This window comes from Mesoplodon bidens, assembly GCF_964165515.1.
Source record: "Mesoplodon bidens genome assembly, chromosome: 4".
Taxonomy (NCBI): domain Eukaryota; kingdom Metazoa; phylum Chordata; class Mammalia; order Artiodactyla; family Ziphiidae; genus Mesoplodon; species Mesoplodon bidens.
This window is the reverse complement of record NC_138160.1, coordinates 163,498,336-163,514,067: the sequence shown is the minus strand read 5'-3', so window position 1 is coordinate 163,514,067 and position 15,732 is coordinate 163,498,336. Positions and strand designations below refer to the sequence as shown.

Here is a 15,732-nt window from a genome sequence, read left to right as displayed (position 1 = left end):
AACTCAGAGAGGGGGAGGGATCAGCCCGAAGGCACATGGCTAGTAGTTGTCAGAGCTGGGATTCAAACCCAGGGCTGACCAGCTCCACATGCAACATTGCCTCCTGAGAACTCAGAATTTCTCAATATGAGGACACCCATCTTGGAGGTAAAGGTAGAAACCATAATTACTTTGTTTCCTTGTTAAGTGTCTCTCAATGGCATCCTTTTAGGGGTTAACCATGTTTGTGGTCCTAGAAGAGCTGGCATGGCTCCGGGAGCCCAGGTTCTGATCCTTGTTTGTGGGACTGGGAGCCTGGTCCGGGCTGCTGGCCTCTTTGACCTTGGAGGGCAGCAGAGACCTCCTGGACATCAGCCCAGGGATTTGACCTCCAGGGACAGAGTCATGGAGATAGTTCCCCACGCTGGCTGTAGCAATTTACAAAAGCCACCTTTCCTTTTAATCTCTTGGGAGGCAGTATTGGCCTAACTTTTCTCTTCCTTTTATTATTTTTAAAGTTACAGAAGTTATGCCCACTCATTCTGAAGGTTCTTTTTTTTAAATTTTTATTTATTTATTTTTATTTTTGGCTGCATTGTGTCTTTGTTGCTGTGCGCAGGTTTTCTCTAGTTGTGGCGAGCGGGAGCTACTCTTGGGTGCGGTGCGCAGGCTTCTCGTCGCAGTGGCTTCTCTTATCGCGGAGCACAGGCTCTAGGCGCGCAGGCTTCAGTAGTTGTGGCTCGCGGGCTCTAGAGTGCAGGCTCAGTAGTTGTGGCGCATGGGCTTAGTTGCTCTGTGGCATGTGGGATCTTCCTGGACCAGGGCTTGAACCCGTGTCCCCTGCATTGGCAGGCGGATTCTTAACCACCGCGCCACCAAGGAAGTCCTTGAAGGTTCTTTTTTAAGTATGTAGAAAAAGTCTTTTTTCCTTTGGCTGTAAAGTCTATTAGTGTAACAATTGGCAAATTTGAATAAGATCTATAAATTAGATATATTTGGTTGTATCAATGTTAATTTTCTGTTTGTGATAACTGTACTGTGGTTCTGAAAAAGAATGACCTTGTTTTTAGGAGAAACACTTGGAAATATTTAGAGGTAAGGGAGCCACCTGTTTATAACTTAACTCAATGTTTCAGGAAAAATATATATTTATATACAGAGAGGGAACACAAATCTATGTAACATTTATGGAATCTGGGTGAAGGATATGCAGGAATCTTTGTACCATTGTTTGAAATTTTTCCATAAATCTGAAATTATTTCAAAATGAAAATGTTGGGCTTCCCTGGTGGCGCAGTGGTTGAGAGTCCACCTGCCGATGCAGGGGACACGGGCTCGTGCCCTGGTCCAGGAAGATCCCACATGCCGTGGAGCGGCTGGGCCCGTGAGCCATGGCCACTGAGCCTGCGCGTCCGGAGCCTGTGCTCCACAACGGGAGAGGCCACAACAGTGAGAGGCCCGTGTACCACAAAAAAATAAAAATAAAAAAATAAAAAATAAAAAATGAAAATGTTTTATATATTAAAGGTATTTATATGCAGATGTATATATATATATATGTATATATATATATGGAAAAAGTGAAAACTCTTTGCAAAAGAATAATTCAGTTACATATGTGGAAAGTTTAGTTTGAAAGCAATCACTGGTTTGTTAAAAGGGATGTTACCTTCACTTTCTGATAACCCCTCCCCACCGCGGACACCACACAGGTGTCTTTGTAGCACAAACCCAGAGATGACCCTCCTGGCATGCTCTGTAGACCACAGTAGGCTAAGGTGGAATGCCCCTTAAGGAATCTTTGGGTCCAAACCACTCTTATGGAGATAAGGACAATGAGACCTGGAGAGCTGAACTGCCTAAAACTAGCCAGCTGCTTAGTAACAAGGATGGGAGTTCAACAGCATAGTTCATTTACATCCCTGTTCCTTCCACAAATGGTTCAGCATCATAAAGCATCAGGATTAGGACCCTTACCTTTTGGTTGTTAATCCAATGACCTATACACTAGACTCCAGCTGCCTTGGCTCATTTTTTTTGTTTATAAGACTTTATACAAAAGATAAATTAGAGTTGACTCATGATTTTTCAGAAGGATTCATAAGGAAGTTTTCTTTAGGTAGTAAATTTCCCCATGGAGCTTTCCAAGGAGAATTTAATTTTTTTTTTTAAAGCCGGTTTCCGTGCAACTTTTCAAAGTAAATCTTTCTTAAGGCTCTCATTTCACCCAGTAGTCACAGGGGGTTTGTTAAAATACCCCATCAGATGGTCAGATAAAACTTGATTCAGTTCAATAAGAATTTATAGGTGGGTTGCCAGGTGCAAACCACGGAGAACCCAGAGATGAATTTGTAGCCCTGCCTGACCTCAGGGAGCACAGCGTCTAATAAGAGACACTTAGAAAGGCAAGTAAAATCAACATAGTACCCAACAACAGTGCTGCAGTAGAGTTAAGTGTAAATGCTATGAAAACGCAGAGAAAGAACCTGTTTATCTGGCAGGAGGCAGGGTATAAAGGATAAAAGAGCTTCAGTGTGAAGGTATAGCTGATTGGATCTTAATTTCAGTGTTGCTAAATAAAGCAGGATTTTCAATAAACTAAGCTAATCAATAAAATAACCAAACTGGCTTCTAGAAAGTCCCACCAAAAATCAGTAATGGAAATAGAGCCTGACTCCCCGTTTTAAGCTTGTTCCCATAGTTAAGTCTATTCCAGAAGAGTTAGACTCTCCCCTCTCTCTTGATAGATACATACATACATATATATATATACACATATATGCACATATACATATATGTAAGTATATACATGCATATCACATATACACACAATGTCTTTTTGAAAATCCTTTACTCTGAAAAGAAAGCCATGGAATATTACTCAGCCATAAAAAGAAATGAAATTGAGTTATTTGTAGTGAGGTGGATGCACCTAGAGACTGTCATACAGGGTGAAGTAAGTCAGAAAGAGAAAAACAAATACCGTATGCTAACACATATATATGGAATCTAGAAAAAAAATGGTTCTGAAGAACCTAGGGCCAGGACAGGAATAAAGACGCAGACGTAGAGAATGGACTTGAGGACACAGGGAGGGGGAAGGGTAGGCTGGGACGAAGTGAGAGAGTGGCATGGACATATATACACTGCCAAATATAAAACAGATAGCTAGTGGGAAGCAGCTGCGTCTCACAGGGAGATCAACTCAGTGCTTTGTGACCACCTAGAGGGGTGGGATAGGGAGGGTGGGAGGGAGACGCAACAGGGAGGGGATATGGGGATATATGTATACGTATAGTTGACTCACTTTGTTATACAGCAGAAACTAACACCATTGTAAAGCAATTATACTCCAATGAAGATGGTAAAAAAAAAAAAAAGAAAGCCAGACACTTTCCCTTATCGTTTTTCATTCTTTTATTTAATTAAATGTAACTAGCATTTATTTTGCTATTATTATGTGCTAAGGACCTTTATGTATCTCCATTTGTTACTCTCAGCCTATGAGATAGTTATTATTATTCCCATTTTAACAAAAAGAGAATGAAGACCCAGATAGGTTAAGCAAATTGCTGGCGGTCACACAGCAAGGAAGAACCAGAGCCAGGATTTGAACCCAGTTGTCTGGCTACAAAACCTATACTTCAGCACCCAGGTGCACTGCCTCCTTTGGTGGATGGAACATGAGGAGGGGGGCATCTGAAACCCTGGTGGGGGGGTGTGAGTACTGAGAAGTCAGCCTGTACTCATTGGTGGGAGCAGCTAATTTACTGACGTCAGTGTCCTGAAGTTGGGGTCTACTGAAAGAAGGGGGACCCCACTACTATAAGAACCAAACCCAGACTTCCCTTGTGGTGGCAGTGGTTAAGAATCCGCCTGCCAATGCAGGGGACACGGGTTCGAGCCCTGGTCCGGGAGGATCCCACATGCTGCGGAGCAACTAAGCCCGTGCGCCACAACTACTGAGCCTGCACTCTAGAGTCCGTGAGCCACAACTACTGAAGCCCGCGCGCCTAGAGCCCGTGCTCTGCAACAAGAGAAGCCACCGCAATAAGAAGCCTGTGCACTGCAACGAAGAGTAGCCCCTGCTCGCCGCAACTAGAGCAAGCCCACGTGCAGCAACAAAGACCCAACGCAGCTAAAAATAAATAAATAAATTTATTAAAAAAAAAAAAAAAAAAAGAACCAAACCCCTGAGGCTCCTTGTCGGAATTTCTCCAGCGCAGCCGCTCCCTGGAAGCCTCTTTGCCACCTCTGGCGTCCTCATTTGGTTTGACATTATCAAAATCCGTTTAAGTTTCAACAGCAGATTAGCGGGCTCGTGGGTGCCGATTCCCTGCTTCTTTTTCATAGCCTGTCATTAACCCAGCAACCCCTGAAAGCCCAAAAGACATGAAGGAAAGCTCACTTTATTAAGTTTAAAGATGAGTGATTTCTTTAGAATTCTTTTTTATTTTTAGTGCATTTCTTTAACTTGTTGCTACACGTGATTGCTGGGGTTACATTTGCTCTCTATCAGAGACTCCTAAACTATTCTTCCCCAGGGTTGGTTTTTTTTTTTCCTACAGCTCTTCCTTACTGCATCCTTTTTATTGTATTCTTTCCTCCAAAGGCCTTAATTTGGCGGGGAGAGGAGCCCGTCCAAAGCAGCATTTTTAAGTACAAATTCGTTTTTAATTTATAATAATCAGAGCTTCTGGTCAACTGGTGATAGCAAGTGGTTCCCCCTGGATATGTCACTATGTCAGCAAAATAAACAATATGCTTTTGAGGCTTAGAGCTTTACCGATAATACTAATCATGATAGCTAATTTTTATTTAGTGCTTACTTTGTGCCAAAAATTAGTCGAAGAGCTTTGCATGGATTCACTCATTAAATCCTCTTAACAATGCTATGAAATAACTAATAATAGTGTCCCAATTATACAAGGGAGGGAACTGAGGCACAGAGAATGGATACACTTTACCAAGTATCAAAGCTGGGGTTTGAACCAAGGCTGTCTCAGCCCAGAGTCTCTGCTCTTACATGCTATGCAGTATTCCTCCCCTACAGGAAAGTATTTCATATCTGATGGACAACATAAAAATGTTTGAGGAGGGCTTCCCTGGTGGCGCAGTGGTTGAGAGTCCGCCTGCCGATGCAGGGGACACGGGTTCATGACCCGGTCCGGGAAGATCCCACATGCCGCGGAGCGGCTGGGCTCGTGAGCCATGGCCGCTGAGCCTGCGCGTCCGGAGCCTGTGCTCCGCAACGGGAGAGACCACAACAGTGAGAGCCCCACGTACCTCAAAAAGAGAAGAAAAAAAAAATGTTTGAGGAGCAAACCATCTAGTCCCCGTCTAAAGAGCTGACCCACGAAGGATTACTAGTTTCTTTTCTTCCTAACAATGTTTTGTGATGGAAGCTTCCAAACTTCCTGTAGGAGCCTGTTCCCTATTCTAGAGGTCAAGGATTTCTTCTTAAGGTCCAAAGCAGCGTGTCTTCTACTTTATTTTAAGCCCCTGTTTACTTTGTATTTGATCCACTATTGAACTAAATACGGGGAAAAAAATAACTTTACACCCTCAAGTCACTCTGTGGTTTTTCTTTTATAATTTAGATATGGAAAACCTTTAGGGGTCCAAGAATGTCACCTCTCCATTATCCAGAATGAGAAACTGGCACCAAGGTCATTTACGAGTATTGTCTTGATGCAGTGGCCAGATGGTAACAGAGCCGGGTCAGCTAAGTCAGAATGCCTCACTAACCTTTCATGCCAGCCTTCTTTAATCTTATGATCTCTCTTGACCATCCACACCTTTTGCAATGGATTGTGGCCAAATACAGATGAATTTATTCAGAGGAGTCCGTCCATTACAGAATGCAGGAGGGAGCTTGCTTCCCATCCTTTGCCCATGAGACTGAAGAAGTTTTAGATCCACAAGGCCACCAAAGTGACCAATCAAAAAGTGAAAAGACCCTCAAAACCAAAATGTCTTCAATTCTTTCTGTTTTTGGTTTCAACTGGTTTAGAAGTTCTCAAGACGATAGGAGATTGTGGTTTTATGTTTCCTTTCAAGTTCAGAATCCATTTGAAGGAATCACAAATGACCTATGTAAAACTAGCTTCCATCAAGGTTTTGTTCCCATTTTAGAGAGGATGATAATGAGGCTCTGAGAGATCAGTTAACTTTTCTTGGGCAACTACTAGTAACTCCCAGCTTTTTCTTAATTCTGTATTCATAAAGAAAACCACCCTCCGAAGTGTAGGAGACCCTGGCTAGTTCATTGTTATTAAGAAACCCTCTTTTAAAATAGGAATTTCTGGAACTCCTATTATTAAAGTTCTGAAGGTTGCTGAGTATGGGCAACCAGTGGTTTCTATATAAGTGATTTCAAATAATGCAACAGAGATGCACCAGTGTCACCGTGAGAGGGGTGTGGTTTCCACACGGTTCTTAAGTCCCTCCTCTTAAACGAGGAAGGGGTGACTGACACCCAATGCTGGGTCAGCCTTAGAGCAAGTCAGCATTTTCTGTTGAGTTATTTTATTTATTTTGGACTGATGTTTGTTCACTGCTGGCTCTTTTTTATTAATTTATGAGAATGTCAGAGTATATTGGACTTGTTTGTGGCAGGAAAGAATAATTAACAGCTGCAAGAATTAAATCTGGTGCCAAATTAATATCACTCTCCCCTTCCCTACTGATCATTTTACATCCCAGTCACATTTGGAGCTTACATGTACTTATCAAACTCCAGCTCTTATGATAGTTGATCAGTAAAGAGTAATCTCAGAAGTTTAGCAAGCACTGTGCCAATATTTCAGATGCCCTGGGGTATGAGTTTCTAGGATTATTATTTAAAACCTAGATATTTTAAGTTGTGACCTAAAGAGAAATTTGCCATGGGTTTCACCTTCATATTTTTTTAAAATACTGGCATATAATCAAACAGAAATGTAGAGACAACTAATGTGTGCACATGTCACGGACTTGATGTCAATTCCTATTTTCCAGTGCCCTGGTCCTTGAAGAACAGCAGCATAGACAGTGGCGAAGCAGAAGTTGGTCGGCGGGTGACCCAAGAAGTCCCACCTGGCGTGTTTTGGAGATCACAGATTCACATCAGTCAACCCCAGTTCTTAAAGTTCAATATCTCCCTCGGGAAGGACGCTCTCTTCGGGGTTTACATAAGAAGAGGACTTCCACCATCTCATGCCCAGGTAGGAATATGCTTGATATAGCCATGAGTTAAAAAAAAAAAAAAAAAAAAAAAAAAAAAACCACTTCACACCCACTAGGATGGTTATAACTAAAGGATGGACAATAACAATTGGAACCCTCCTGTATGGTTTGTGGGAATGTAAAACGGAGGGCCACTGTGGAAAAGAATTCAATAGTTCTTCCAAAAGTTAAACAAAGAATTACAGTATGATCCAGCAGTTCCACTAATAGGTGTATTCCTACAGAGAATTGAAAACTTTATTTATCATTTAAAAATATGCACAGATGTTCATAGCAGTGTTTATTCATAATAGCCCAAAAGTGGAAACAACCCAAATGTCCATCAACTAATGAATGGAGGAACAAGATGTGATCTATCCCTACCATGAGATATTCTTCAAACATAAAAGGGAATGAAATATTTTTTTTAGGAAAAGGGAATGAAATATTGTTACATGCTACAACATGGATGAATCTTGAAAATGTTATGCTAAATGAAAGAAGCCAGATACAATAGGCTACATATTGTATGATTCCATTTGTATTGTCTGGAATAGGCAAATCCTTAGAGACAAAAAGGAGATTAGTGATTGCCAGGGGAGAGGGAGGAAAGAATGGGGACTGACTGCTAATACCTTTGGGGTTTCTTTTCAGGGTGATGTAAATGCTCTGTAATTAGATAGCGGTGATGGTTGTACAACATAGTGAATATACTAAAAACTACCAAACTGTAAAATGGTGAAATTTATGTTATGGGAACTATTCCTCAGAAAAAGAAAATGGTTACCTCCCCATCTGATGAAGTCACCTTTGCCAGACCTTTGCTAATCCTTGGGTACTTTTTGTTCAAGGAGTCTAGTTATTTGTTAAAACATCACTAGGAGACATCCCACTGTGTTTGAAAAGAGTGATGTGACATTTACCAAAATTCAGCAACCATTTCTCTGTGGCTTCCCTGTTCTTCCCTTTACTAAGTGTCTTGGGAAGTGCTTGACACTGCAAAAGTGAGATTATTCCCAGCATTGGACATGAAAAGATTAGATTATATTATGGATTTCATTGTTTTTCTTCTCATCCCTCCTTTAATTTTTCCTGGTAGAGATTTTCTTATACATCCCACTTGGGATAAATTAACCCTCATCTAGTTTAGTTTTCTTTTCTAATAAGAATTATATATCCTAAGGAAAACCAAGTAGTGTTTTCCCGCCTCATTTGCTTTCAAATCCAGCAAGTATATAAAGAAGTACATTAGGAAAATACACCAGTGGAGGGAAAAACACCCTCAACCACCCATTATATCCAGTCAAAGCTGACCTTTTTAAACATGTGGTGGAAAAGTATTCATCCAGAAAATTCAACTGGAAGAATTTAAAACTTTAAACCCATTGACAAATGCAAAGCAGTCAGGCCACCATTTCTTTGTCTTTAGCTCACAGCAGACATTGCTAATCGATGACTGTACTTTTTCCTCACTAAACTCTGGTGCACAGAGACCTCCAAGAGAACCCTAAAGGCAGCCACCACCAATTGACTGGTGTTGGCTCTCAAGACGAAATTTATTTGCAGTCCCATCTCTACAGCCTGAAACGATCGATCTAAGGGACTAAAAGGACTAGTTCTTTTTTGAGCAGGGAGAGCTGTGTAGGTTTATATTAACATACACAGCCCATGCTATAGGGATCAATGTGTACAGTGGTAATCAATAAGTCCTCCATCCATCCATCCAGAAAAATATTTATTGGTCTAAGCACTGATTATCTAGAGATGAGTTAACATAGCCCATGACCCAGCAGAACTCCTGTTACAAAAATCACATCTGTTCTTTAAAGAGATTCTCATCAAGAGAAAGAGAAGGATTCAGCTCAGAGGAGTCCCTGAGGCATTTCTGTAACTTCTGGCCAGGTGCAGGGTGCTGGTCTGGGAAGTTATGCACATTGTTAGGGGGTCTCCCTGACCTTCAGACTCCACTGTTTCTACTGTAGCATAATGAAAGATTGACAGCAGTGAAATCTGCCTGTTGGCATTATTTGAGTACATAGGAACATGCCTCTGGGCACAGCTGAGCATAACTTCCCTATCAGCCCCTTGGATGCCGGGAGCTTTGCTGGGGAAAAAAACACTCCCTTTTGACATTGTTCTGAAGCACTGCTCTCCCCCTTTGCTCGAATGCTCTGAGCAGCCAGAATCATGGAAGGGCCAGCGATCATGGCAAGTCAAGTAGGTAACTCTCTGAAACGGAGTGACAGTGGACAGCAGGCAGAAACGTACTCTACCCAGGTTCCCCGCTGTTCTGACATTCAGGACTCAAACCCTCAATGACAGTGTCTCTCCTTCTTTTGTGGCTACACCACACTGTCCATCTCCTGCTAAGCCGGTGATTGTTTTAGTGATTGTCCTCTTAAAATAGCTCCACTCCAGGGACAGCCCCTTCCCATTTCATGGGAAGGGAAATGAATAGGTGTGCACGGAGGGTTGCCGTCCAGCACCCAATTTGGGAGTTTAGCATGCGTCGGAGGGTCAGGTAGGCAAGACAAGGTGCAGGTGCTTAGAATGCACAAGACAGGTACAATACAGGGGCGCTTCTTCAAAAAAGAAAGAGAGGAGAAAACGACTCCCCACGCATTCTCACGATCATTCGCTATCATAACGTGCATTCATGTCCATTTGATGAGCTGCATTTCCTGGAGGAGATGGAGCTTAGCCCCTCGCGGTGCTAGGTGACTAACTCACGTCTCAAACCATTATAGAATTTTTCATTTCTATTGGCATATCCTATCAAGGAACATAAGTTCTATGGGGATTGGCAGGCTAGCCAAGGTGACTCATTTGAGCTGAAAAGAGAGAAAGAGGAAGAAGTGGGGAGGGGGAGGAATATGAAATTCTCTTGGCTGCATTGCATGAATGGCTATGCTTAAATTTTATTGAGTATCATGCTCTGACCAAGTGCCTACAAGATTTAGTATCCTTGTCCAAGGATATTAAATACAGGGGAGAATCCTTTCTTACCTGTTTAAATTTCCCAAAGAATCAGAGTCTGTCCCAGTTGACTTTTTGAACGTGGCTTTCTACAGCGATACAGTACAGAGGCAGCATGGCATAGGGGAGAAAGTCCTGGAATTAGAAAACTGAGGATGGAATCCCTGCTGCGTGCTAACCGGGTGCCCTCGGACATGCGCCTTAACCTCTCTTAGCCTCAGTTTCCCTGTCTACCTGTGTTCCCTGCCTCACAGTGTTGCTATAATTACACTACCCCTACCACAGCAAAGGGAAGATGGGAAAACACTCTGCAAACGGAAGCACAGTATAAAGATATGGTACACTAGTGTTTTATTGTACTTAGAAATCCTGCGTGGCCCTAGGCAATACTGTCTATCGATAAGCAATTATGTAAATATAGGTTTTTTAAATAAAATTAATTTTCTCATTTTTTTCTTCTTATCAAAGGACAAATTGTTTTCATTACAGAAAAATTTTTAAAGCACAGAAAAACAAAAGGAAGTAAAAACACCCGTAATTGGAAGCAGTCCCCTTTTGCTGAATATTTATATAGTGTTTTTGCTATAGTAAAAGATATCAGTGGCACGGGCTTCCCTGGTGGCACAGTGGTTGAGAGTCCGCCTGCCGATGCAGGGGACACGGGTTCGTGCCACGGTTCGGGAGGATCCCACATGCCGCAGAGCGGCTGGGCCCGTGAGCCATGGCCACTGAGCCTACGCGTCCGGAACCTGTGCTCCGCAACGGGAGAGGCCGCAACGGGAGAGGCCACAACAGTGAGAGGCCCGCGTACCACAAAAAAAAAAAAAAAAAGATATCAGTGGCAGTTTAAAAAAACCAAAAACCTCAGCATCTAAGTGGCTTAAAGCAACAGAGGCTATTTCTTGTTTATATCAGTGGTTCTCAACACAGGGCAATTCTTCCCCCACCCCAGAGGCATTCTGCAGTGTCTGGAAATATTTTTGGTTGTCACCCTGGGGAGAGGTTGCCCCTGGCAGGCAGTGGCAGGTGGGATGCTGCTAAACACGCACAGGAGAACTCTCCACAGCAAGGAGTTATCCAACCCAAAATGGCAAACATGTTGAGGTTGGGAACATCCTACTTCATGTGTTCACTTTGGGTGATATTGGGCTTTGCTCAATGTCAGTCTCCTTCAAGGGCACGGACCTGTGGAATTTTCACTGTCAGGAACATAACTAGTACCCCATCTCAAAGGAAGGAGAAGATGGTGAGTTATGTACCAATCCCTAAAGACTTCTGCTTGGAAATGTCACATATCATTTAAGCCCTTCTCATATGGGCCAAAGCGAGTCAGATCCTAACTTCCATGGAGCTGGAATTACAGTCCTCTGAGGTTCCTGGGTGGAGGGGCACCAGATATCCCAATGAAAGGCCCTTATGACTTACGATAAAATGTTGGGAGACCTGTCCTCATGGCTAGTCTTTGTGTAGACCCTTAGTTCTTTTCCTGAAAGTAACCCTTAAGGATTTTATACTAATTGCCAGATTTTCCTTCTGAAAGTTTATACCAATTACCCTCCCTACTCTCCTGCCCACCGGCGGCAGTAAGTGCCCATATTATTTACTTGAACTCTTGCATAAACTGGATATCATTGTTTAATCCTTGTCTGTTAGAAAGGTAGCTATCCCATTGTCTTTTAAATGTAGCATTTTGGTACCCTGCATTCCATTTTTTTAAGATCTAGACAAAAAAGAAAAAAAAAAGTTGATCTAAGCCATTGTCAACCTACCAACTCAAATTCTTATGGGGCTGGTGTATGCAAGGTAGCCTAGTCCATCTTGCCGAGTATTTGAAATCCTACAAACTGTGTCAGGTTTGCTTGAGCCCAGTTCTAGAAGGGAAACAGGTGAGACTTAAAGATCATCATCATCATCATCATCTTACCTGGCCGCAGTGCTAGGGATCAAAGGAAATCTCAGAAGCTGTTGATGCCAGTGAGCATCTTGGTGGTTAAGGCAGGGAGCAGGTTTACTTGACAGTTCATCACTGATTGCTACTGACATGTCAAGCCAAGTAAAATCCTGCGTGAGAACAAGTCAATAATCGGCAAATTAGGTACATGATTAACCGAGCCAACAAGATGCAGTTAACGCTGGGGAGGTCTGCCGGGACTTCACCTTCTCCCCAGTCCTGTTTAGCAAGTATTAAAAACGCCTATTTCATCACTCAGCCTGATGGAGCCATGAGCCCAGTCACTTCCAGAGGCAACTTGAACATGTGGGGCGGGCTCACAGCTCCAGCTGTACGGGTTGATTAGAGGGGGGTAGTAGGGATTCAATGACGCTAAGATAGAAGCAGACACTGTCACCCCCAGTGCTGTACCCTGAGGTGTGTCTGTGGGATGGGAAGCAAAACTATCCACACAGTCACTGAACAATAGAAGGGAACGATTTAAGAGACCACAAATTGCCCCAAATAAATGCAAATATGGCAGATCGAGCATGTGCAGACCAAGATCAAATGAGCTGAGCAAACATTCCTATTGTCCTCTTCAGCAGAATTCCCCTAAATGACATTTTTTCAAAGCAAATTTATAAATAGCAATGAGTGGGGTTAGCTGTTCGCCAGCTCGGTTTATCCCTTTCCAATTCAGAGCCTTGTTTGAAAATGAATTCCCTCTTTCCTTGTCCCCTTCTCTCTTGCCCAAGCAAGTCAACTGCACACAGTTTCCATTAGAGGTGGACGTAACTGGATCCCTGGGTCACTGGGACACCCATGTGTTCTGAGCAGCCTGATTCTGTCACCGTGCCCCTGTCCAGTGCCCATGATCCAGGCACACAGGCTCTCCTTGGACTTCACTCTTCCTGCAGAGCTGTGTTCTGGGGTCTCAGTGGGGAGAGAATACCAGGGTTTGGCTGTCAGCTTGCATAGCCCACCACATAGCATTTTAATTTCATTTTGGAGGGAGGCATATTTTTACAGGCATGTTTTTCAGACCCTTCCTTTCCAAAAGAGCTTGAGGTACAGAGAAAGAGTTTGTGAAACCAGGAGAACCTTGGTTTCTTCTGTATTGGACTAAAAGTGCTTTTGGAAAGGTCTTTCTCAGCACACCCCTTGTGATTATCTGGTGGCCTCCTGACAGGAATGGAAACTGCCAATTAAATCAGTGGGCACCCTCCTGGGCAGTCACCAAGCAGGAAAAATCTCAGAAGATGCTTGAGTGTTACAAGGGACCTGGTATTGAGGGGGATGCACGGGGAGGGCACGTTGAATGTTTTTCAAAAAAGTCAATTATTGAGAACATGGAACTCGGGGAGAAAGACAGAAACAGAGAAAGCAGGGATGAGTAAAAGCGGGCAGCACCAAACCACATATTTTGACTGAGCAGAGTCTCAGAGGTGCCGTAAGTCAAGAGTTTCAAATTTTCTAGACAAAGACCTTAATCTTCAAGTGAAATCTTCTGTAGAACCCCATATATAAAACAAATCAATGTGACAGTTTTATTAGTATAAGCATGGTTTATAATTCAAATCCATATTTATTATTATAATGTTTTGATCTCTGTATACATATGTTTATTGTATGTGTGTATATATATATGTTTATACGTGTGTATGTAACTATGTATACAGATGGAGACAGAGACACAGAGAGAGAAACTAAACTCGTGAGGTTGGTCACCCGTAGGAATAGGTGAGGAGAACAGGACTGAGAATTAGGTTTAAAAGGTACTTGTTCAGCGGGGCGGTGGAATGTGTGGTGAAGGTAGGATGAACGGGGAGATTGGGATTGACATACATACACTAATATGTATAAAATAGATAACTAATAAGAACCTACTATATAAAAAATAAAATAAAATAAAATTTCCTGAAACATCATCTGCCTGCCACACCCTAGAATGAAAAGTAAATTCTGTGTATTGCCTCCTGTCAAAAGAAAAACAAGTACTTGTTTTTATCCATAATAAAACATTAAAGGTAAGGCAAGCCCTTCCCCATCTCTAAGACACATGCATGCTCACCCACGTACAAAGACTGAAAATAAATATGACACAATGCTAACATTTATTCATTTGAGTGGTTGAAATATGGGTAATTTGTCACCATATTCTTTATACTTTTCTTAATTTTAGTGATCTCTCTGTCTTTAAGAAAAGTAGGTCTGTGACAAGCTTGAGTCTATTTTGAGTAAAACAAGCATTAAGAGGTTATAGATGATGACTCTAATCTTATACCACTCTCAGGATTCAATTTATTTATGTACTTTGTTTTGTCTGCACAGCTTTGAGAAAAATCACAGTGAATATATACAAGCAGTTGCAAAGAGCAACTGTATTTTCTTTCATCATTTCCCTTACAGGCTCTGGCTAGTCTTCAATTAAATTGATCCACAAGCTTGAAGGAGGAGAGATAGAAAATAATCGTTTCAAGGTTAAATCACTTAAAATATCTACTCACATCCCTTGCCTTAGATACAGAAGTAGAGAGGTTGCACCCCAAACTTAAAATAAGCTGTGAAACTCTTTATTAAAAAAAAAAAAAACACCATTCTGGAACATGCTACATGTTCTTTTTTTTTTAATTGAAGTATAGTCGTGTACAATATTATATAAGTTACAGGTTACAACATAGTGATTCACAATTTTTAAAGGTTGTACTCTATTTATAGTTATTAGAAAATATTGGCTATATCCCCCACATTGTACAATATATCCTTGTAGCTTATTTTATACCTAATACTTTGTACCTCTTACTCCTCTACCCGTATATTTCCCCTCCCTTCTTCCCTTTCCCCACTGGTGACTCCCAGTTTGTTCTCTATATCTGTGAGTCTGCTTATTTTTTGTTATAGTCACTAGTTTGTTATATTTTTTAGGCTCCACATATAAGTGCTATCATACATTATTTGGCTTTCTCTGTCTGACTTACTTCATTTAGCATAATGCCCTCCAAGTCCATCCATGTAGCTGCAAATGTCAAAATTTCATTCTTTTATATGGCTGAGTAGTATTCCATTGTATATATACACCACATCTTCTTTATCCATTCATCTGTTGATGGACACTTAGGTTGCTTCTATATCTTGGCTATTGTAAATAGTGCTACTGTGAACATTGGGGTGCAGTTGCATGTTCATTTGAAACTGCATTCCTGGTTTAACATCCTGACATGAACTTGAACCTCTGCTCTGCCTGGCATTTGCTTGCAGGATCCACCAGCGCAGTTGCTTATACAACCTTATCTGAGCAGACACACATCAGGTGGATTCAAAGAAAGCCCAGTGCAGATCTTGAAGTTTTCTAATAAACAGCAGAGTAACAGAAGTTCAGATCTGTGTTCAGAGATATTTAGAAAAGCTTTATTCCAAGATCTTCACAAAAATTAACAGCTTTTAAAATGTTCATTGAAGCCCCCCTCAGTACAGATGTTTGTAGGGAAGCCGAAGATGTTAGAAGACAAAAATTACTATCAATCATCTGATCTCTTATAAAAATGTTCTCCACTCAGAGATCCCTCCCCATTTAACACTAGTTATAATAATAATAGTCAGCATTATTTTAGGGCTCCAATGTGCCAAGGACTGTTTCA

General features: G+C 41.8%; 1 protein-coding gene across 11 annotated transcripts in view; it reads left to right on the top strand.

Annotated features, from left to right (window-relative positions):
• The window catches only part of TENM2 (teneurin transmembrane protein 2), a 536,125-nt gene that overhangs the window by 303,247 nt on the left and 217,146 nt on the right, over nucleotides 1-15,732 (top strand). For all 11 annotated transcript variants that reach the window (XM_081231705.1, XM_081231704.1, XM_081231698.1 and 8 more), the window contains one exon: nucleotides 6,979-7,184. In XM_081231705.1, the coding sequence (XP_081087831.1) occupies nucleotides 6,979-7,184 (206 nt within the window). The remainder of the gene's footprint in view (nucleotides 1-6,978; nucleotides 7,185-15,732) is intronic.